Genomic DNA, 22,415 nt, shown 5'->3' with positions numbered 1-22,415 from the left:
ACCGGTCTGTAATTCACTGGATCCCCCCTTGAACCCTTTTTAAAAACTGGCGTAACATGAGCCACCCTCCCATCTTCTGGTACCACAGAAGATTTTAAACGTCTCTTATCATATCTCCCCTCTCCCTCCTTTCCTCAAAAGTATACATATTGAGATCTTTAAGTCTGTCCCCATATGCCTTATGATGAAGACCATACGGATGAAATGACCATACGGATCCATCTTGAAATGATAGCCTTGGAAGCCAGCCTGCACTTACAGGCAGGACCCACCAAAACAAATAGATGGTTGGAGAGACAAAAATTGTTCATAACCTCTAGGTACCAGAACAGGATCTTGTGCATGTCCAGGGACCATAATACCCAGTTCTGTTCCCTCAACCCAAAGGAAGCAAAAGTAAGAAGATGGACTTCTTGATTAACGTGGAAAGCCGATATCACTTTTGGAAGGAGGGAATAGTGCGCAGCACCACGTCAGAATCCGTAATATACATAAAAGGATCCTGGCAGGAGAGAGCCTGAAGCTTGAAAACCCTGCAAGCGAAGTAATGGCCACCAGAAAGATGGTCTTGACTGAAAGATCCATTAAAGATGCCTGCTCCAGGTCATAAGGTGAATGAGACAGAGACCGGAGAACCAGGTTCAGACTCCAGAGCAAATTCGACCACGTCTCCCCGCTTTTGTCTAAGCTTTACTGGCTCCCAGTTATCCTCAGGGTTCATTACAAATGCGCCTGTCTAGCCTTCAAATCTCTACACGGCATCCTTCCTCCCCTCTTTCCCCTATCTTGGCTCTCCTCGAATCCTACCTCCACCAGATCCACTCAAAAATTCAAATTATCCTTCCCCTCTTTAAAAGGCATATCCCATACAGGAAAACTTGGGACATCCCTCCTCTTCAGGATCACCAAGCTGTGGAACAGCTTCACTGCCTCTCTTCGGAGTTCGACCTCCCTCCAACGCTTCCGAAAACATTTGAAAACTTGGCTTTTCGCTAAAATGTAACTACTCCCTCCCTCTCCATTATACTAAGTCCCCTCTTTCTTTCTTTTTACTAAGCCCTTCTCCTTTCCATTGGAGTTCCTTTCTATATTAATTCCTGTAAACCGTGTCGAGCTCCACTTTTGTGGAGATGATGTGGTATATAAACTTAAGGTTTAGTTTAGTTTAGTTTAGGGTAACCGCAGTAGCAGCTGAAGCCTCAAAGCGACCCACAGAAAACGGATGACATCCAGATGAGGGTCCAGAGAGCCCCTAAGGAGATTAGGGCAGAGACAAGAAAGACTGACAATCTGGATTTGAAGAGAACCCACCTCCAAAGGCCCTTTGCAAAGCCATCCTGAAGGAATTCCAGAATCTGTGGAACTGATGGTAGAGACAGATCTTCATGCCTCTGGACACATCACGCCTGATAACATCTCCAAGCCCTCACGTAGGCAACTAGCATAGACTTCTTGCTGCGGAGGAGAGTGCCAATGATGGCTGAAGAATAGCCCCTACTGAGGCCATGCGCTCAATAGTCAGACAATAAAACCAAAGCAGTCAGGATTCTGTAGCGCAAACAGGCCCTGTGTGAGGAGACGAGAATGACACAAAAGCTGAAGCCCTTGCTCCCGCTGTAGCCGAACCAGGTTGGCTTACTATGGGTGCCTCGGCCAATCGGGTGTGACGAGAACCACTGGACCCCTGTGGGTCGCACTCCTTCTCAACGGACACCCGATCATGGGCCATGGAGGAAAGACAAACAGGAGACTGTCCCCATGCCAAGGTTGAACCAGAGCGCCCGGCCATTCGCTGCTGACCTCATGTCGACTGAAAAAATGATCCGCTTTCTTGATGGACACCAGTGCAATGAGATTGAACATGGGTTGATCTCATCAATTCCACTATGCAGTCAAATTGCCTGTGGGACAGGGACCACTCCCCAGTGTCCAGTATGACTTACATAATCCGCCTGTTGTTCAATCTGGCCACGTGCATCGCTGACAACACCACGAGGTGTCCCTCCGCTCAATGGAAGAGAAGCTGGGCCTCCATGCTCAGATAGGTGCTCCTTGTGACAAACGTAAGCCACTGCCGTGGTGCTGTCTGAGAAGACGTGGATGGTCAGATGCTGGAGATGGCCTTCGAAGTGGAGAAGAGCCAGTTGAATCACTTGAAGCTCCAGGCAATTGATCAACCACTTTTGTTCTGAGAGGGTCCACTGGCCCTGAACAGGGACAGGTCAAGCAAACAGCACCCCAGTCTTTGAGATTGGCATCCGTCATCAGAATGACACACTCGGAAATCCTGAGGGGAAGACCCTTGGAGAGAGAGAGCACAGGTGCAGTCACAAGACTGTTCTGGGCCACTGTCATCCAGGGCAGTGGAGCATGTAACAGATTCCGCTGTGGGCTCAAACGTAAAACATCAAACCCTCACTGGTTCCACCTGGTCTTTGGCAACCCACTGCTGGAAAGCCTTCCATGCTGTGGCATAGGAAGCCATTGTAGAGGGTTCCTTGGAGTACAAAAAATGTCGAGACGACCACATAAGAACATCCCTGCTTCATCAAGGCAGAGTGCTCAAGAGCCTTGCTGAAAGACCAAAGCTGTGGGTTCTTCATAGGAACCAGACCCTGACTGGTTGTGATGGAGCATGAGCTTCCTGTCTCGTTGAAAATGGATCAGATACGCATATCACGGATGATGAGGCCAGTCCAGAGCTACTAGGATCACCAATCCTGGATGCAATGCAATCCTATGGATGACCCGACCAACCAGAGCTCACAGAAGGAACACTTAAAGGAGCTTGTGAGCTGGCCAGGGTTGAACTAATGCATCTATGTACAAGCTTCCTGGTGCTGTTCCTCGACTGAAGCAGCGCCTGACTTACACGTTCTTGGTGGAAGCCATAAATTCCATCTGTGGCTAGCCCCAGCGCTGCACTATAAGACAGACTTTGGAAGAAAGACCATTTTTCCAGATCCAGGATTTGTAAACTGAGGAAGTCTGCTTATATGTTTTTGACTCTGGCCATGAGTGCTGCAGATAAAACAAGGGGTGGCACTTCTGCCCATTGGAACAGCATTCAGGTTTTCTGACCTAAGGGGCTGGAGGAGTTGCCGTACAGTGAGAGATTGGAGAAACTGGGCCTCTTCTCCCTTGAAAAGAGGAGACTGAGAGGGGACATGATCGAAACATTGAAAATACTAAAGGGAATAGACTTAGCAGATAAAGACAGATTGTTCACCCTCTCCCAGGCAGGGAGCACGAGAGGGCACTCTCTAAAGTTGAAAGGGGATAGATTCTGTACAAACATAAGGAAGTTCTTCTTCACCCAGAGAGTGGTAGAAAACTGGAACTCTCTTCCGGAGTCTGTGATACGGGACAACACCCTCCAGGGATTCAAGACAAAGTTGGACAAGTTCCTGCTAAACTGGAACGTACGCAGGTGAGGCTGGACTCATTTAGTGCACTGGTCTTTGACCTGGGGGCTGCCACGTGAGCGGACTGCTGGGCACGATGGACCACTGGTCTAACCCAGCAGTGGCAATTCTTATGCTCGTGCCCCCACATTGAATTCATATATGCCACTGCAATGGTGATGTCTGGAAACACTCACACCACTGTCCCTTCCACACTGCTCGGTGGAGACATGAATGCCAGACAGATGGCTCAAAGCTTCAGATGAGTGATCGACCAACGTTTCTAAGATGAAGTCCACTGACCCCAAATGGAGCGATTCCCACAATGAGCACTCCAGCCCATTAGGCTGGTATCCATCATGAGTAACCCACTCCGTGATCTGAAGAGGCTTATCCTGCCTGAGAGCCTCCCACCAGGACAGACTGCAGTGAGTTGGCTCCATCCAGGGGAGCAGAATCTGAAGGGAAAGCACAGTTACTTACCGTAACAGGTGTTATCCAGGGACAGCAGGCAGATATTCTTGACTGATGGGTGACGGCACCGACGGAGCCCCGGTACGGACAATTTTAGAGTGATTGCACTCTAAGAACTTTAGAAAGTTCTAGCTAGGCCGCACCGCGCGTGCGCGAGTGCCTTCCCGCCCGACAGAGGCGCGCGGTCCCCAGTTAGGATAAGCCAGCTAAGAAGCCAACCCGGGGAGGAGGGAGGGACGCAAGAATATCTGCCTGCTGTCCCTGGATAACACCTGTTACGGTAAGTAACTGTGCTTTATCCCAGGACAAGCAGGCAGCATATTCTTGACTGATGGGTGACCTCCAAGCTAACAAAAAGAGGGATGGAGGGAAGGTTGGCCATTAGGAAAACAAATTTTGCAAAACCGATTGGCCGAAGTGTCCATCCCGTCTGGAGAATGCATCCAGACAATAATGAGATGTAAAAGTATGGACTGAGGACCAAGTGGCAGCCTTGCAGATTTCCTCAATAGGAGTGGAACGGAGGAAAGCTACAGACGCTGCCATAGCTCTAATTTTGTGGCCTGTGACCGAACCTTCCAGTGTCAGGCCGGACTGAGCATAACAAAAAGAAACGCAAGCAGCCAGCCAATTGGATAGAGTGCGTTTAGAGACAGGATGACCCAACTTGTTAGGATCAAATGACAAAAATAGTTGAGGAGAAGATCTGTGAGGTTTAGTGCGATCAAGATAGTAAGCCAGAGCACGTTTACAATCCAAGGTATGCAAAGCCTGTTCACCTGGAGTAGAATGAGGCTTTGGGAAAAAAACAGGTAGAACTATGGATTGGTTAAGATGAAATTCAGACACAACCTTAGGAAGGAATTTGGGATGTGTGCGGAGGACGACCTTATCATGGTGAAAAACCGTGAAAGGTGGATCCGCCACTAGCGCATGAAGCTCACTGACCCTCCTGGCAGAAGTGAGAGCTATTAGAAAGACCACTTTCCAAGTGAGAAATTTAAAATGCGTTGAGGCCAACGGCTCGAAAGGAGGCTTCATCAACGCAGAAAGAACCACATTGAGATCCCAAACAACAGGAGGGGCTTTAAGAGGTGGTTTCACATTGAAGAGGCCCTTCATGAACCTTGAAACTAAGGGATGAGCTGAGAGGGGTTTCCCATGAATCGGCTCATGAAAAGCTGCAATGGCACTAAGGTGGACCCTTATCGAAGAGGATTTCAGACCAGAGTCAGATAAGGACAATAAATAGTCCAACACCAGTCCCACTGCTGTAGATATGGGATTGTGGTGATGTAACTGGCACCAGGAAGAGAAGCGAGACCACTTTTGTTGGTAACATTGAAGAGTGGACGGTTTCCTGGAAGCATCAATAATAGAACGAACAGGCTGAGACAGGAGAGCATGAGCTGGAGTCAGCCCGAGAGATACCAAGCTGTCAGGTGCAGAGACTGTAAGTTGGGATGAAGCAGTGTTTGCTGATGCTGTGTAAGCAGTGAAGGAAACAGAGGAAGAGGTATGGGTTCCCTGGAACTGAGCTGAAGTAGAAGGGAAAACCAATGCTGTCTGGGCCACCGTGGAGCGATGAGAATCATGGTGGCTTGTTCCCTCTTGAGCTTGAATAAGGTGCGCAGCATGAGCGGAAGAGGAGGGAATGCATAAAGGAAGAGATTGGTCCAATCTAGGAGAAATGCATCGGGTTCCAGACGGTGAGGAGAGTAAAGTCTGGAGCAAAACAGGGGAAGTTGATGGTTGTGGGGAGCTGCAAAAAGATCCACTTGAGGTGTGCCCCATTGAGAGAAAATGGACTGGAGAGTCGAAGGGTCGAGAGTCCATTCGTGAGGTTGAAGAATTCTGCTGAGATTGTCTGCTAAGCAATTCTGTTCCCCTTGGATGTAGACTGCTTTCAGGAATAGGTGACGAGCAGTCGCCCAGGTCCAAATCTTTTGAGCTTCCTGACATAAGGGACGGGATCCTGTCCCTCCCTGTTTGTTGATGTAATACATTGCAACTTGGTTGTCGGTGCAAATGAGGAGAACCTGAGGAAAAAGAAGATGTTGGAAAGCTTTGAGAGCGTAAAATATCGCTCTGAGTTCCAGGAAATTGATGTGGTGTTTCTTTTCCTGGGTGGTCCAAAACCCCTGGGTTTGAAACTCGTTCAAGTGAGCTCCCCATGCATAGGGGGAGGAATCCGTGGTGATGACCAGTTGATGAGGAGGTAGATGAAACAGTAGACCTCTGGATAGATTTGATGATTTCAACCACCAAAGAAGCGACTGTCGAAGAGACGAGGTCACAGATATGTGTCGTGAACAAGGATCCGTCGCTTGTGACCACTGAGTCGCTAGGGTCCATTGAGGAGTACGCAGGTGGAGACGTGCGAAGGGAGTGACATGTACTGTGGAGGCCATGTGTCCCAAGAGCACCATCATGTGATTCGCAGAGATGGAAGGTTGCTGGAACACCTGCTGACAGAGATGAAGGATGGTGTGAAGGCGGTTTAGAGGAAGAAAAGCCCTCATCTGAACAGTATCCAGAATGGCTCCAATGAATTGAAGCCGCTGAGTCGGAATGAGGTGCGACTTGGGTAGATTGATTTCGAACCCCAACAGTCGGAGGAAGTAAATGGTCTGATCCGTTGCTTTGTGAACAGACTGAGGAGAAGGAGCCTTGATGAGCCAGTCGTCCAGGTAAGGGAAGACTTGAAAGTTGTGGGAGCGGAGATAAGCTGCGACCACAATCAGACATTTGGTGAATACTCTGGGCGAGGAGGCTAGGCCGAAGGGTAGCACCTTGTATTGGTAATGATGTTGATTGACAAGAAAGCGCAGATATTGTCTGGACATCAGATGAATTGGAATGTGAGTATACGCCTCCTTGAGATCGAGGGAACATAGCCAGTCTTCCTGAGAAAGAAGAGGATAGAGGGTGGCAAGAGATAACATCTTGAACTTCTCCTTGACCAGACATTTGTTGAGATCTCTGAGATCTAAAATTGGTCTGAGATCTCCGGTCTTTTTGGGTACAAGAAAATACCGGGAGTAAAATCCCAGGCCTTGCTGGTCCAGAGGAACTGGTTCGATGGCATTGAGAAGAAGGAGGGAGTGAACCTCCTGAGCGAGGAGGAGGGATTGAGCCTTGTTGGAAGCAGACTCTTTTGGCAGACTTAGAGGTGGAGGAGTCTGAAAATTTAGGGAGTAGCCGTGGGCGATGATAGCAAGAACCCACTGGTCGGAGGTGATTGCTTCCCAGCGAGTTAGAAAAACTTGTAGTCGACCTCCTATGGGCTGAGGTAGAGGACACGAGGGAGGAAGACTGGCAATGTCCTGGAGAAAGGAGTCAAAAGGGCTGTGTCGACTTAGGTTGAATAGCCGGTTTGACAGCAGGCTGCTGTTGACGAGTCTGTTGTTGCTGCTGACGCTGTCTGCGAGGTTGAGGAGGATGGGACTGCGCCGGTCGAGCAGAAAACCTCCTTTGATATGAAGGTTGTTGCCTGAATGGACGAGGAGGAGGAGGTTTCTTCTTGTTTTTCAACAAGGTGTCCCACCTAGTTTCATGGGCGGAGAGCTTTTGGGTGGTGGTATCCATGGACTCCCCAAACAGCTCATCCCCTAGGCAAGGAGCATTGGCAAGTCTGTCCTGATGGTTTACGTCCAGTTCTGAGGTCCGTAGCCATGCCAATCTTCTCATTGCTACAGAGATAGCAGTAGCACGAGACGTCAGTTCAAAAGTATCATAAATAGAACGGACCATAAACTTCCTGAGTTGCAGAAGACTAGAGGTACATTGCTGAAAAGCAGGAAGTTTACGGTCTGGAATATACTTTTGAAAAGAGGTTACCTGTTGAATGAGGTGTTTCAGGTAAAACGAGAAATGGAAAGCGTAATTACTTGAACGGTTGGCCAGCATTGCATTTTGGTAAAGACGCTTTCCAAATTTGTCCATGGCCTTTCCTTCTCTACCAGGAGGGACAGAGGCATACATACTGGCTCCTGTAGTCTTCTTTAGAGTTGACTCTACCAACAGGGATTCATGAGAAAGTTGGGGTTTGTCAAATCCAGGTATTGGAATCACTTTATATAGAGATTCTAGTTTTCTTGGGGCTCCTGGGATTGTCAAAGGAGATTCCAGATTCTTATAAAAAGTTTCCCTCAAGATGTCATGGAGGGGCAACTTTAAAAACTCTTTAGGAGGTTGGTCAAAATCCAAGGCATCCAAAAATGCCTTGGATTTTTTAGAGTCAGACTCTAAAGGGATAGACAAGGTGTCTGACATCTCCTTTAAAAATTTTGTGAAGGAGGAGTGCTCTGGCTTAGCAGTAGTATCCTGCACCGATGGTTCCTCCTCATCAGATGTATAATCCTCCTCGGTACCGAGGGGATCATCTGAATCATCCCACAAGTCAGGGTCCCGTACCGATTGTAAACGGCCCTGGGAAAGTGGAGTCGATGTATCAGTATGTTTAGTCTTGTGTACCGATTTACCAGACCGAGTGGAGACGGTACCTGGGGAATGTAGTACGGTACGGGGTTCAGAGACCAGTACCGGTTCCGACACCGTATGAGTAGCACGCCGTTTTGGTTCTGCTGATAGAACAGGCATGGACAAAGATTTTTGCGGTGCCGAAACAGTCGATGCCGATAACAGAGGCTGTTCGACAGACGGCACCGAAGGCTCAGTCGGTACCGACACTGGAAGGTTCGGAGACAAGAGAGCCGGGAGCAACTGTTGTAGTTGCTGCTTAAGCTGGACCTGGAGGATAGAGGCAATGCGCTCATCCAACGTTGGTCCCGATGGCACCGGTACCGGTTTTTTCTTGCTCGGTACCTTCGGTGCCGCTCGACGCTCGGGTGAAGTCGATGCCGATGACGATGCAGAGACTTCAATGGGAGCGGAGCGTTTACGGGGCCGGCGCTCAGTCTGCAGGACTTGGCTCACTGCATGCTCGACTGGCGGGCCTAGAACAGTAGGGGAAGGCTTCTTAGCCGGCTTACCTACAGGAGTCGACACCGACGATGGATCTGGCGGTGCCGAGGTAGTCGGAGTCGACTTGGAAGAGGTCGTCGACGTCGATACCGGTGCACTTTCCATAGCGGTACCGAAAAGGATCCGCTGCTGAATTTGTCGATTTTTTAAAGTTCTTTTTTGTAAAGAACTACAGCGGGTGCAGGTTTCAGCCCTATGGTCCGGACCCAGACACTGGAGGCACCACTTGTGTGGGTCGGAAAGGGAGATAGGGCGCGCACACCGCTGACACTTTTTGAAACCCGGTGACGGGGGCATGAAGGGAAATACTGCTGTAGCAAAATCGAAGCCCGAGGCTTCGATGGTGCCAACAGGCCCCGCCGGGTCAGTTCGATAAAAAAATTAAAAAAGAATAATTTTTTTTTTTTTTTTTTTTTTTACACAATAGGGTAAAAAAGAAAGAAAGAAAGAAAATATGAAGAGAAAAATACGCGCGAGCGGGAAGGCAAGTGAAAAAGTAGAAAAACTTCCAACAGCCGTTGGAAACACGCGTCTTCTTAGCTCCGCGGAATTAAGAAAACTGGGGACCGCGCGCCTCTGTCGGGCGGGAAGGCACTCGCGCACGCGCGGTGCGGCCTAGCTAGAACTTTCTAAAGTTCTTAGAGTGCAATCACTCTAAAATTGTCCGTACCGGGGCTCCGTCGGTGCCGTCACCCATCAGTCAAGAATATGCTGCCTGCTTGTCCTGGGATAATGACGTTACGGGTACAACCGAGAGAGAAGCGACTCCTGAAGAGGATGCATGTGCACTCTGGGCCAGGGTACCACCTCCAGGGAGGCTACCATGGACCCAAATACCTGCAAATAATGCCAGGTCATGGGAACTTAAGAGTGCCAAGATATCCATGATCTGTTACTGAAGCCTTGTCTGTGCGTCTCAGGAAGAAAAATGTGTCCCTGTAGTGTCGAATTGAACAGCCAACTATTCCAAAGTCTGCGACATCAGCTGACTCTTCTTGACGTTGACAATGCAGCCCAACTGCTGCATGAGAAACACCAGTCTCCACTAGTGCTGCCTGATTCACGATTCGAATCGATTCACCGATTCACTTCGGGTGAATCGATTCGAATCGGTTCAAAACAAAAACCAAAAATACAACATCCCGATTCGCCTGACCCTCCCCCCTCGCCCCCTAAAGCAGGAGCAGCAGCTCCCGCACCTGCTTTAGAAGGCGAGGGGAGAGGGTCAGTCGGGAAGTGCTGCTGTCAAAGATCGCGGTGTCAGCGATCTTAGTACCGCTTCGGAGATGTTTCCTCCGTCGCAGTCCCGCCCCTCCTCTGACGTCAGAGGAGGGGCAGGACCGCGACAGAGTTAACAGCTCCGAAGCGTTACTAAGATCGCTAACACCGCGATCTTGTTTGCAGGATGTTCCTGGAAAGTAAACAGTGTGGGGAGGCCGGGGGGGAAGCGGAAGGCTAGGAGGTGGAAGCCGGACGCCGGGGGGTGGGGGAGTGAGCAGTCCTTCGGAGTTGGACAGGCAGGCAGGCCTTCAAAGGGGGATGGACAGGTCTTTAAGGGGCGGACAGGCAGACCTTCAGGGTGGGATAGGCTTTCAAGGGGGGAGGCAGGTCTTCAAGGGGGGGACAGGCAGGCCTTCAAGGGGGGACAAGCCTTCAAGGGAGGAGGCAGGCCTTCAAAGGGGGGGACAGGTCTTCAATGGGGGGGACAAGCAGGCCTTCAGGGGTGGGATAGGCTTTAAAGGGGTGGGATAGGCTTTAAAGGGGGGGCAAGCCTTCAAGGAGGGAGGCAGACCTTCAAGGGGGGGACAAGCCTTCAAAGGGGGGGGGGACAGGCAGGCCTTCAGGGGAGAATAGTTAAGATCTGGAACGCATTGGTAAGAGTGGATAGCGTAGCTGGTTTAAAGAAAGGTTTGGACAATTTCCTGGAGGAAAAGTCCATAGTCTGTTATTGAGAAAGACATGGGGGAAGCCACTGCTTGCCCTGGATCGGTAGCATGGAATATTACTACTCCTTGGGTCTGGCTACAGGGCTTGATGGACCACTGGTCTGACCCAGTAAGGCTATTCTTATGTTCTTAGATTTGTAGTGGAGATAGTAGTTTTATCATTCCTTCTGTGAGAAATTCTCTAACCTCTATTTATCCCTTTTGTCTGTTTTGATTAGATTGTAAGCTCTAACAAGCAGGGATTGTCTGACATGTTTAATGTACAGTGCTGCATACATCTGGCAGCACTACAGAAATGATAAATAGTAGTAGTAAGAGTTCTGATACATCCCTTCCGTATTCTATATGCAAGGTGTACAATCCATTCCCGCGATCCAGGAGTTACAGAAATCCACACTTTTCCCACACCTTCCTCACCATGAGCTCCTCCTACTACTGAGTAAGAGAGACAGAACTCCTGCAGTTTCAATTTCTGCAAGCGATCTGTTCAGAAGTCTTCTAATCTGCTCTGTATCTTTTTCTTAGTTTTTTTCGATTAAAAGTTCGTTTTCAGTGGCTTGGGTGCCATGAGACCCCTTACAGTGTTCGTCTGCTGGAGAAAAAGAAGTTCAAGGAACTGGACTATTGCTTCACAGAGAAACTTTTAGATCTGTGGAGCCAGCCTGCTGTGTGCCACCTTGTTCAGGCTCAGGGTCCCTGCCCCTGGGAGCTAGCTTGTCTTCTGACCATTCCAGAGGTTTAAACACAAGCTGAGTGCGTCCTAAGTAATTGCCCCTTGGAGTTGCAGAGTGCAGGCTGCATTTTTAACCCCCAGTTGCGTGGAGAGGTTCCAAGGGGGTGGAGGTTTCGGTCAGGGTTCGCCTATCTGGCAGTCCAAAGATCTTGAAGCTGGGTCCTTTTGGAGCATTTCTGAGGCAGAAAATAATTTTCCTCCATTCAGCTGCAGTAAAAAGGCACTTCAGTGACTGTGAGTACATCGCCATTATTTCCTACGAGAGCTTTGGGGGAGGTCTGTAAATTGTTTTTGAGGGTTTCTGAGGGTAGGGTTCAGGTCTTCTACCTCCTCAAACCCCAAATCATTGCTCTTTTATCTTTGAAAATTATTTTTGTCTGTTTTTGGTGCAAATTTGCTGGTGGTGGCCATCTTGGATTTTTATTGATCTTTTTTTCTAAGCTAAATTCTGCCTAAAAACCCCTTTGATTTTGCTTAAAATTAGTACAGAGTACCGCATGCCGCAATGTGGTAAGGGAGAAGGCAGATGCTTCAGGCCTTCAGGCCTCTGGGTCCTCGAAGGCTGGGGAGCTGGCATGGGTCCAAGATATAAGAAGAAAATCCCGCTCAATTTCCATTTTGGATGATAGCGCCAAGCGCCTGTACACAGTCAGGGGACTCCTGGGTAGCATCAGCAACTCAGCAAGACCAAGCCACTGCTCCAGGGTATGCGTTTTCTCTGGATTTTGTTCTCTTGTGGATAGCGTATTCCATGGGCACAGCTCTGTTGATGCAGCAGGTGAGTGTCTCCTCTTTCAAACCAGGTCTCTCCATTGCTGGTAGTTCCTCTGTGGGTTCCTCTATGCCAGCTACCATAGATCTGGATTGCCTTGGCTTGCACATGGATGCTATGACTCTCCTGTCTTCTGACACTTCCATCCTGAATGATGCTGATACCCTCAACGAGTCAATTCAGCTTAATATCTACGAGAGTCCGGATATGGGTGAGGACTCTTCCATCTGTGGGCTCATCAAATTTGCATACTGTATTTTTTTGCTCCATAAGACGCACCCCAGATTTAGAGGAGGGGAAAAAAAACCCACATTCTGAACCAAATTGTGTACTAATATATACCTGGCACATTTAAATTTTGTCCCAGCCCTCCAGCATCTTTAAATTCCATCCCAGCCCTCTGGCACCTTAAAATTTTAATACCCTCTTCTAACCCCCTTCCTCTGTAATGTCGCCTAGAGCTTGTATACATATGTGCGACGCACAAATGGAAGAAATAACATAAAATAAATGGTAACCACAAAATTAAAAAAAACTGTATGCAGAGAAAATATTAATCATCATTTATATTCGGGGGGTTTCAAAGAGGCCAAGGCAGATGACCTTAAAATATGCAATCAGTAACAACTATAGAAAAAATAGACAAATATAGAGCAAAATATAGACAGCAGATATAAATTCTCAAAACTGACACATTTTGATCACTAAATTGAAAATAATTTTTCTTACCTTTATTGTCTGGTGTTTTCATGAGTCTCTGGTTGCACTTCCTTCTGACTGTGCATCCAATATTTCTCTCTTTCTTTCTGCTTCCAGCATGCTTCCTCTCCTCCAGACCTCATTCCATTCCCCAATCAACATCTCTCTATCCCTCCTTGAGTTCAACTTTTTCTTCCTCTCTCTCTCTGCCTGCCACCCCCCACTGAAGCCCCCCTGCCGATTTCTCCTTGCCTCTCCACCCCACCCCCAAAGCCAACCCTGCCACCCAACACACTCCATTCCACCCAAACTTTCTCTTCCTCTTTCCCTACCTGCCCCCCCCCCGCTTAAGCCACTGCTGCAGATTTCTTCCTGCCTCCCCGCACCACCCCCCAAGCTGACTCTGTCACCCGATACACTTCATTACCCCTTCAACTTTTTCTTCCTCTCCCTATCTGCCCCTCCACTGAAGCCACCATCGCTGATTCCTCCATGCCCACCCCTGAAACTGACTCAGTCACCTGACACACTCTATTACCACCCCCACTGCCGCAACAGGGATGAGCCAGGCGCATGCAGTGACTGCACGCAGCCAGCCCACAAGTCTTCCCTCTTCCCCCGTCAATTCTGACGTCAAAGAGATAGTTCTGGGCCAGCCAGGCAGCAATTGGCTGGCAAGGAACCTTCTCTCCGACTTCAGAATGGACAGTGCTGCACACATCTGGCCCATCCCTGTTGTTGCGGCAGCGGCACAGTGGGAATGGAGCGTGTTGGGTGGCAGTGTTGGCTTCAGGGGTGGGGAAGGGAGGAATTGGCGGTGGTGGCTTCAGTGGGGGGGCAGGCAGGAAGAGATTCCAGGTAGCGGCCAGGTTGAGAAACACTGCACTATATCAACTGGCTCACCTTTATCCACATGTTTAGTCACACCTTCCAAAAAGTCATGTTTGTCTACGTGTTCCAACAAACAGATCCAACAAGTCTGCAGTACAGTAGACAACAGCAAAAAATGTGTTCCACAATTTTATTCTTTATAATTGTTTCTACCATTTTGCCTGGCGCTAAAGTCAGGCTTATCGGTCTGTAATTTCCCGGATCTCCCCTGGAGCCCTTTTTAAAAATTGGCGTAACATTGGCCTCCCTCCAATCTTCAGGTACTACAGATGATTTTAGCGACAGGTTACAGATCACTAACAGCAGGTCAGCAATTTCATGTTTGAGTTCATTACCACCTGGACACAGAGACCAAAGCTTTGCCAAACATCCCAAAAACTATACAACACGACAGCCTACGCCAGATAGAAAACCTTAGCAGCTTCAAACCTGTTTCCCATGATGACCTAAAACGGTAGACTACCAATTCCCCTAGACCCATGCCAATCCACTACACTGCTAACAACCAGCAAAATTTTCTTGGACTCCATCTTACCTTTAATAAACAAGTCCCTACACTCAGGCATAATACCACAGAGCTAGAAATCTGCTGTGGTGAGACCACTCCTAAAAAAAACCCACCATGGACCCATACAACCCAAGCAGCTTTAGACCAGTCTCAAACCTCCCATTCATTTCAAAAATACTAGAAAAGCTAGTGCTCACATAACTACGAGACTTCATGGAAATAACACCACTTCCAATCAAGATTCAGAAAACACCACAGCACAGAAACAGTACTACTAGACATCGTAGATGACTGCTGGAAAATCCAGGATGAGGGAAAAGCCGCATTGCTGGTACTATTAGACCTAAGTACTGCCTTTGATACTATCGACCACTCTTCTCCTGTCCAGACTACATTCTATCAGAATCTATGAAATGGCACTGATATGATTCTAGTTCTTCCTAAACGAAACATCACAGAAAGTATTACTAGGACCTTTCTTATCTGAACCAAAGCAACTCTGTTACGGAGTCCCCCAGAGTACTTTACTATCCCCACTCCTCTTCAACCTCTATGTCAGACCAGTACTCAACATTATAGAAAAATACCAAGTCAGAATCCACTTGTTCGCGGACAACATACAGCTATATCTCCCTCTTGGTCAACACCAAGATGCACAAATCAAAAAACTTCACTGCTGTTTAACTGAAATAAACAACTGGATGACTGTAAATAAACTACAGCTAAATGAGTCAAAAACTGAATTTCTCTGGATATATAGAGATATTTGCATATATCCCCATCCATCCCTTTCCTGGGAAAATTACACCCTTACAGCCAAGAACAACTTCCACAGCCTGGGAGCACTTCTTGACTCAAATCTGTCACTCTCAGATCATATATCCAAACTAGTGCCATCGTCTTTTTACTACCTCTGCCAGCTAAAGTGCATCTGTGCAAACTTATCAGAAACTGATTTCACCCAATTACTGTATGCTTTTGTATTATCCCGCTTAGATTACTTCAACGTGCTACTAGTGGACTTACCCGCAAAATCCCTCTCCTGTCTCCAAGGTGTGCAAACTGCTGCAATTTGCCTCCTGAAATACCTGAGCATCCGCAACCATGTCATCTCTGCACTAGCATCCATGCACTGGCTTCTTATCCAAAAACGCTGCGACTTCAAAACCATGGTTCTTGCCTTCAAGACCTTCTACAAGATGATACCAAACTACATGACAACAAAACTACAAATTTACATCCCCAGACTGAGATCCTAAGTAGAGAAATGACTGACTATCACCTGGTCACTCTCTCAAGACTGAAACAGCCCACAAATGCTCCTATTTGCATTTCATATCTGGATTATGGCATATCGTCCCCCATCATTTAGATCACTAGACAAACTATGGAACTTTAGGAAGGCCGGGAAAACCTTCCTCTACTAATTCAGCGTTTTAATGACAGGCGCCTCAGTGACTCAATACCTCCATTCATGACAGATGGAACTCAAATGCCACTCCTAGTACAATTTAAACAGCTACCTAACTTAATGGACACTCCTAGTACAACTTAAATGTGCAACTTACCATATTTTTCGCTCCATAAGATGCACTTTTTCCCTCTAAAAAAGTGGGTGGAAATAAGGTTGCGTCTTATAAAGTGAATATAACACCACCCCTCCCCCGTACTTTTTTTACAATCCAGCGCACTTTCCATGCTCCTGCCTCGCTGGATGGCTGCCTCCTGATCTCTTCTGGCAGCGGCAGAGCAGCGAATAAGGCAGGCGCAAGCTTGTCGTGCACTTGCCTGGTCCCACGCCATTCCCTGAATGGCTGCTGCCAGTTCTCGCAAGTCCCTTGAGAACTGACGGCAGCCGTTCAGGGAGCAGCGTGGGACCAGTCAGGCGTGCGAAAAGCTTGCACCTGCCTGGTGCACCGCTCTGCCGCTGCCGGAAGAGATCAGAAGGCAGCCGTCCAGCAAGGCAGGAGCGTGGAAAGCGCGTTCGACCGCTGGGATTTTTAAAAAAAGGTACCGGGAAGGGGGGGGGGGGAAGCTTCCTACCATTAGACCTGCCCCAGGGGTGGGGGGGAGGGAACTGCCTATCACTAGACCTGCCTTGTACCCTGTCTCAACCTACCACTTGATCACCAGATTGGGGACAGGGTTCAGGACAGGGCGGTGGGCAGAATTTTTTTGGCTTGGGTTTTCTTCCTCTACAGAGGGGTGCATATAATACAACAAAAAAATACAGTACTTACCTCAAATTTCACTCCCAATGTAACTTAAGCGTGCCCCTACGGGAACGCAAATGCTATACTATCAACCATGTTTAGACCTGTAACGCAAAGCTGTACTATTTTTATGTTATGTCTGTATTGAAATGCTGCACTATCAACTATGCTATGTCTGCTAAGTCTGTATTATCATTTAAGTCATGTCCCATCTATATTGTGAATGTACTCTTGTAACCCATTCTGGGCTCCTTTGGGGGGGGGATGGATGGATGGATGGAATAAAATAAAATAAAATAAATTATTTTCTCATTTCCATTAATCTTTCCTCCCTTCAGTTTCATTTCAAGACTTTGTCCCTTGGTTTGTCATCCTATGAAGAATGTTACTTTATGGTACCTTATTACATCTGGTAAATATGTAACTATTTTGAGGCATATTTCCTCTTTTCCTCATTTTCATAAACAACACAGCTTTAGCTTCTTAAGTGTTTCCATGCAAAGCTTATAGCAAAAGTCATGCATCACTCTGAGAGATCTGCCTTTTAATTACCTTTACTTTATGTCCTTTCATATGTGATTCTCCAGAATTACACAGTACTAAAATATCTCAGCTAGTGAAGACTTTATTCAAGCATTGCAATATATGCCTTTGAACAAAATATAGTGAGCTTGCAAGCAATTCAGGAGAACAAATCTGAGATCACAAAAAAATTGCTTGGCAGCCATTAATGTGCTATACTTAATTTGGACTGATGAACCTGAATTTTAGAGTTAGGAAAAATCTGGGGAAAATTTACGAAAATGATAAGCAAACCTAATACAAATGTTAAATCTAAATTAATGCCTTGAAATTCTTATGGAGTAAACAGCTACTTTTAAACAATATCCAGAAGTGCCTTTATATTAAAAAATAAAAAAATAATCACACACCTGGGTTGTCAGAGGTTGTTGGATCTGGTCATTGTAAGATAAGGCAGAAATCTGTTGCTCATTTAAGTTCTGCTGACGGCGGTCACTATACTGATGTGAGTGCGACATCTGTCCAGCCATCTGAAGGCCAGCAGCGTGGAATGAAAATGATGGAGCAAGCCGTACCGATGAAGGTTTGCATGCTGAAGTCTCTCCTCCTAAAAAAATATTAAATAGATTTTTTTTAAAAAAAACCCTCAAATCCAACAACATTTGGTTTTAGTATTTATATTCCTCTCAAGCTACCATGTTTTCTTTAAACATACCTTATCTAAAACCCTTTAAAACCTGGAAATAAAAACATAATAAATTGTAAAATTAAACTACACTAAAAACCTCATTAATTTCAATAAGAAAACCATTGCATGACCAATTATGTATTAGTTGAAATGTATTAAAAGAATTTTAACAGCTATACCACAATTTATTCCTTCAAGACAATGTGACTGCTCAATTTTAAAGCACCATTTCAACAAAGAATCAAACTAGTAGACACTGAAAGAGCTGCAGGGAGAAAATAGAAAAGGCTCTTCTGTTATCCGGACCACTAGAGCCTTTCTGGTAAGACTATATTTGAATATTTTTGGGCTACAAGAATCCCACTTCCTGACTTACCATATTTTTCACTACATAAGACGCACCCCCTTGTAGAGGAGGAAAAAAATTCTGGTCTCCGCCCTCCTCTGTACCTCATCTCCCATCTGGTGATCTAGTGGTAAGTCGGGACAGGGTATAAGGCAGGTCTAGTGTTTGGAAAGCCCCCCCCCCCCCCGGGCAGGTCTAGTGGCACTGGTAGGCAGTGCCCCCCACCCCCCCCCCCCCCACTGCCTTTTTAAAAATCCCAGCGGTCCAATGCGCTTTCAGCACTCCTGCCTCATTGGACAGCTACTTCCTGATCTGTTCCCCTGCTCTCTTCCGAAAACGGCATAGTGAGGCAAGAGGCAGGCATATGCTTTTTGCGTGCCTGCCTGGTCCCACGCCACTCCTTGAATGGCTTCCGTCAGTTCTTGCGAGACCCATGCAAGGAGCAGCACGTGCCTTCCTTGTGCACCGTTCTGCTGCTGCCGGAAGAAAGCAGAGGAACAGGGCAGGAGTGCAGAAAGCACGCTGGACCGCTGGGATTTTTAAAAAGGTACCCGGGGGGGGGGGGGGGGGTTATATTCGCTCCATAAGATGACCCTTATTTCCACCCACTTTATTTGGGGGAAAAAGTGAGTCTTATGGAACGAAAAATACTGTGTCACCCTAACCCACCAGCCGTAACCCACCAGCCGAAAAAGATTCAAGGAACTTCACCACATGCCGCCAGTTAAGCTAGCATTTCACTAGTGCCACAGTCAAAGAACAAGCCAATAATCTAGTAAGTAAAGTATGAAAGAACTTTTCTGCCAAGACTGGGAATTTATTCATAAAGAGCTGCTGGTCATTATCACTGTCAATTTTGAAAACATTGAAGACGCAACTGTCAAATATTTTTTTTCTTAGCTACGTGTAGTCTAGATTCTTTTTCCCCTCTCTCTTTTCTCTTTTTCTTTCTTCCATTTTTTTTTTGGTAGGGGGGGGGAACAAAAATACTTAGGAGTCCTTGGGGCCACAAGAGTAAGGGCCCTGGGAGTGCTTGAGACGTACGGGTCATTCTCATTGTTATTTTTCTTTGGGGGGGGGGGGGGGTATCGGGATCGGGGGTTGTATTCTTTCTACTATCTTTATTGTTGGTTCCTGGTTGTGTATCTTTGTATTATGTCTTTGATAAAACAATAAAAACAGATTTGAACATAAATAATTCAGGTAGTACACCTCAGCTGGATTTTATTTTTTATTTCAGAACAAGTGAGGGTGATCTATTAGTCAATCATTTGGTCTGATCACTACTTCCTGGATTTTACTATTTTGATATCTGCAGGTTTGTCAAAATTGAAGTAATACGCTATAAAGCACAGTTCTTCAACCGCCGGTCCGCAGACCGGTGCTGGTCCGCAGAAAATTCCTGCCAGTCCGCGCAGGGCCAGCGAGATCGACGCCGTTAAATTTCCTGCCCCGGTGGTATTCGCGGAAATCTTTTGTTCTCTCAGCCTCGGGCGATCAAGACAGACTGCCGACGTCGGGCATTCCCTCTGTGAATCTCGCCTATGCGGAAACAGGAAGTTGAAACAAAATAGGCGGGACTCAGAGGGAATGCCCGACGCTGGCAGCCTGTCTTGATCGCTGCCCCTGCCGACTCACCGAAAAGGGCCGCGGGGAAGCTGCAAGTAGAAGGGAGATGGTCAGCATGCACGGGGGGGGGGGGGGTCAGCGTGTGGATTGGGGCCATCAGCAGCGTCTGTGCTAAGAATCTGCCCACGTGCAGGATGCGGCGGGTAGGGGCCTCCGGCTCGTCTTGGGCGGCAGGGCCTGCGATGCAAAGCTGTTTTTGCCGGCTTGGGTGGGTCGCGAATGTGCAGGGCACAGCAGGAGTAAGATCGTGGGGAGCCTTCAACAGTGGCTGTCTCCTCTCCTAGCAACTTCCCCTTTCCTCAGAGGCGGCAACGGACCCAAGGCTGCCTAAGGAAATCACTGCTGCAGGCATGTACTGAGAGCTGCTGAAAGGAGAGGAAGCCACTGTTGGAGGCTGGGAAGCTGCTGGATAAAGGGAGAGCTGCTACTGCACCTGGAGGGAGGTAGAAGGAGAGATGCTACTGGGAGAAGAGGGAAAGGGTTGGGAAGAGAGCTACTGTTGTATAGGGGGGAGGAGGGAAGGGAGAAGGAAAAAAGAAAGGAAACAGCGGGCAGGGAGATTAGAGGAGGGAAAGGGGAGAGACAGGAATGAGAAAGTAGAGAGAGATTGATGCTGGAAAGGGGGTCAGCAGAGAAATGAGAGAGAGATAAAGATGCTAGATCTGGTGTAGGAGAGATAAAAATGAAGAAAGCAGTGAAGCTAGAATGAATGATGTAAAAAAGAGAGAGGAGGCACAGGCTGGATGGAAAGGGGAGAGGGGCATAGAAAGAAATCAGATACATATGGAAGGGGGAAAGGGCAGACAGTGGATGGAACGGGCAGACGCTGGAAGGAAAAGAGTGAAAAGAAGATGAAAGCAGAGACCACAAAAGGTAGAAAAAAATCATTTTCTTTCTATTTTGTCATTATAATATATCAGATTTGAAATATATATCCTGCTAGAGACATAACTGGGGACTGCAAAGCCTAACACTATTCCTGTCATGTGTGACTGCAGTATTCTGTTAGCATGATATTTCTGTGTAGCATTCTGTAATAATTTGGCTTGTTCAGTTTTCTTGATAGTAGAGGGGATATATGTGAAGGGGAGGGGAGACAGGGGTTTTGTTGGTCCTTGCTCTGAATATTTATATATATAAAATGACAATTGTACAGAATATTGTTTCTTTTTATCCTATATAATAAAACGCTAGCCGCGCATGCGCACTCAAGACCTGCGTGATCTGTGATCCCTGATCTGTAGATCCGTGGTCAGAATGTGTATGTGGCGGACAGATCGGGAAAGCACAGCACAGCCGGCGACTCCCCCCATCCCGCCCTCACTCACTACCAAAACCACCACCTCCTCCTCGCCGGCTCACCTGCTTTTAAATGAAGAGAAAAGCGCTGCACTGCGCTAAAGCTGGCTTTGCTGTCTTCTGTCCACTGCGGCCCGCCCTCTCCGACTACTTCCTGTTTCCGCTAGGGTTGGCCGCAGTGGATAGAAGACGCAGAAGCCGGCGGCTGTAGCCGCCGATCTCCGTTCCTCCAGGGGGGGGGGTCTGGGAGGAGAGGGATCGCGGCCACTCAGCACCCCCACCAAGGAGCCCAGCAACTTTCCGCTGCCCGGGACCCAAGTCATTTGCCACCGCCCCCTTCCCTTACCGCGGGCCCGACTGGCGATTTAAGCAGCGTGTGCAGCAGTCTTCACACGCTGCTTCGGGCCCTTCTACTGCCCTGATTTGCTCCGGACGTGCCAGAGTAAATCAGGGCAGTAGAAGGACCCGAAGCAGCGTGTGAAGACTGCTGCACACGCTGCTTGAATCGCCATGTGTAGTCGGGCCCGCAGGAAGGGAAGGGGGGGGACGGCAAAGGACTCGGGCCCGTGTTTGTAGTCGCGACTGTGGGAAGGGAAAGGGGGTAGAGGAAACGCTAATGCTGCTGCACAGGGAACTGGTGTGGGGGGAGGGAAATGGAAGGGGGAGGGAATGCTGCTTTGGACAGACAGACAGAGGGAGGAAGGGAGACAAAGACAAGAAGAAAGACACAGGGGCAGGTGCACAGGGAACTGGTGAGGGGGGAGGGAAATGGAGGGGGAGGGAATGCTGCTTCGGACAGACAGACAGAGGGAGGAAGGGAGACAGAAAGAAAAGAAGAAAGACACAGGGGCTGGGAGATATACAGAAAGACAAACAGGGCCAGGGACAGAGACAGACAGAAAGAAAGACAGTGGGAGTCGCATCAGGAGGGGTGCGGGATGCCGCAGAGGGAACTTTTCCAATGGGTGCAACTGGGCAGCTGTCGGGAACCTCTGATCAGGGGCAGAGCAAGGTAAGTGTATCATAGGGATAAGAAGGAGGAGGGGGGGAGAAAAAGGAAGGGACGCCTACTGCTGGACAGGGGGAGAATGAAAGAGGTGCTGATGGACAGGGGGGTGTGAAGAAAAAGGAACGGAAGCCTAATGTTGGACAGGGGGAGAAGGAAGGTGCTGCTGGACAGGGGGGAGGTAAAACAAAGGGAGAAGGACTGCTGCAGCATAAGGAGAGCTGTGAAGGGGTGGTGGTGGACACAGGGGAGGAAAAAGGAAGGGAGAATGGACAGGGGGAGCAGGCAAGGGGTGGTGA

General features: G+C 48.0%; 1 protein-coding gene across 16 annotated transcripts in view; it reads right to left on the bottom strand.

Moving 5' to 3' along the window:
- Positions 1-22,415, bottom strand: part of DYRK1A (dual specificity tyrosine phosphorylation regulated kinase 1A) — a 684,276-nt gene that overhangs the window by 294,360 nt on the left and 367,501 nt on the right. For 15 of the 16 annotated variants that reach the window (XM_033950290.1, XM_033950291.1, XM_033950295.1 and 12 more), the window contains one exon: positions 17,559-17,755. In XM_033950290.1, coding sequence (XP_033806181.1) covers positions 17,559-17,755 — 197 coding nt within the window. Of the gene's footprint in view, positions 1-17,558; positions 17,756-22,415 lie in introns of those variants that run through there. The other variant, XM_033950306.1, reaches the window with a different exon arrangement.

This window comes from Geotrypetes seraphini, chromosome 6 (assembly GCF_902459505.1).
Source record: "Geotrypetes seraphini chromosome 6, aGeoSer1.1, whole genome shotgun sequence".
In the NCBI taxonomy this organism is placed as follows: Eukaryota; Metazoa; Chordata; class Amphibia; order Gymnophiona; family Dermophiidae; genus Geotrypetes; species Geotrypetes seraphini.
Note: the sequence above shows the minus strand (reverse complement) of the source record. Positions and strands in the feature narration are given on the sequence as shown.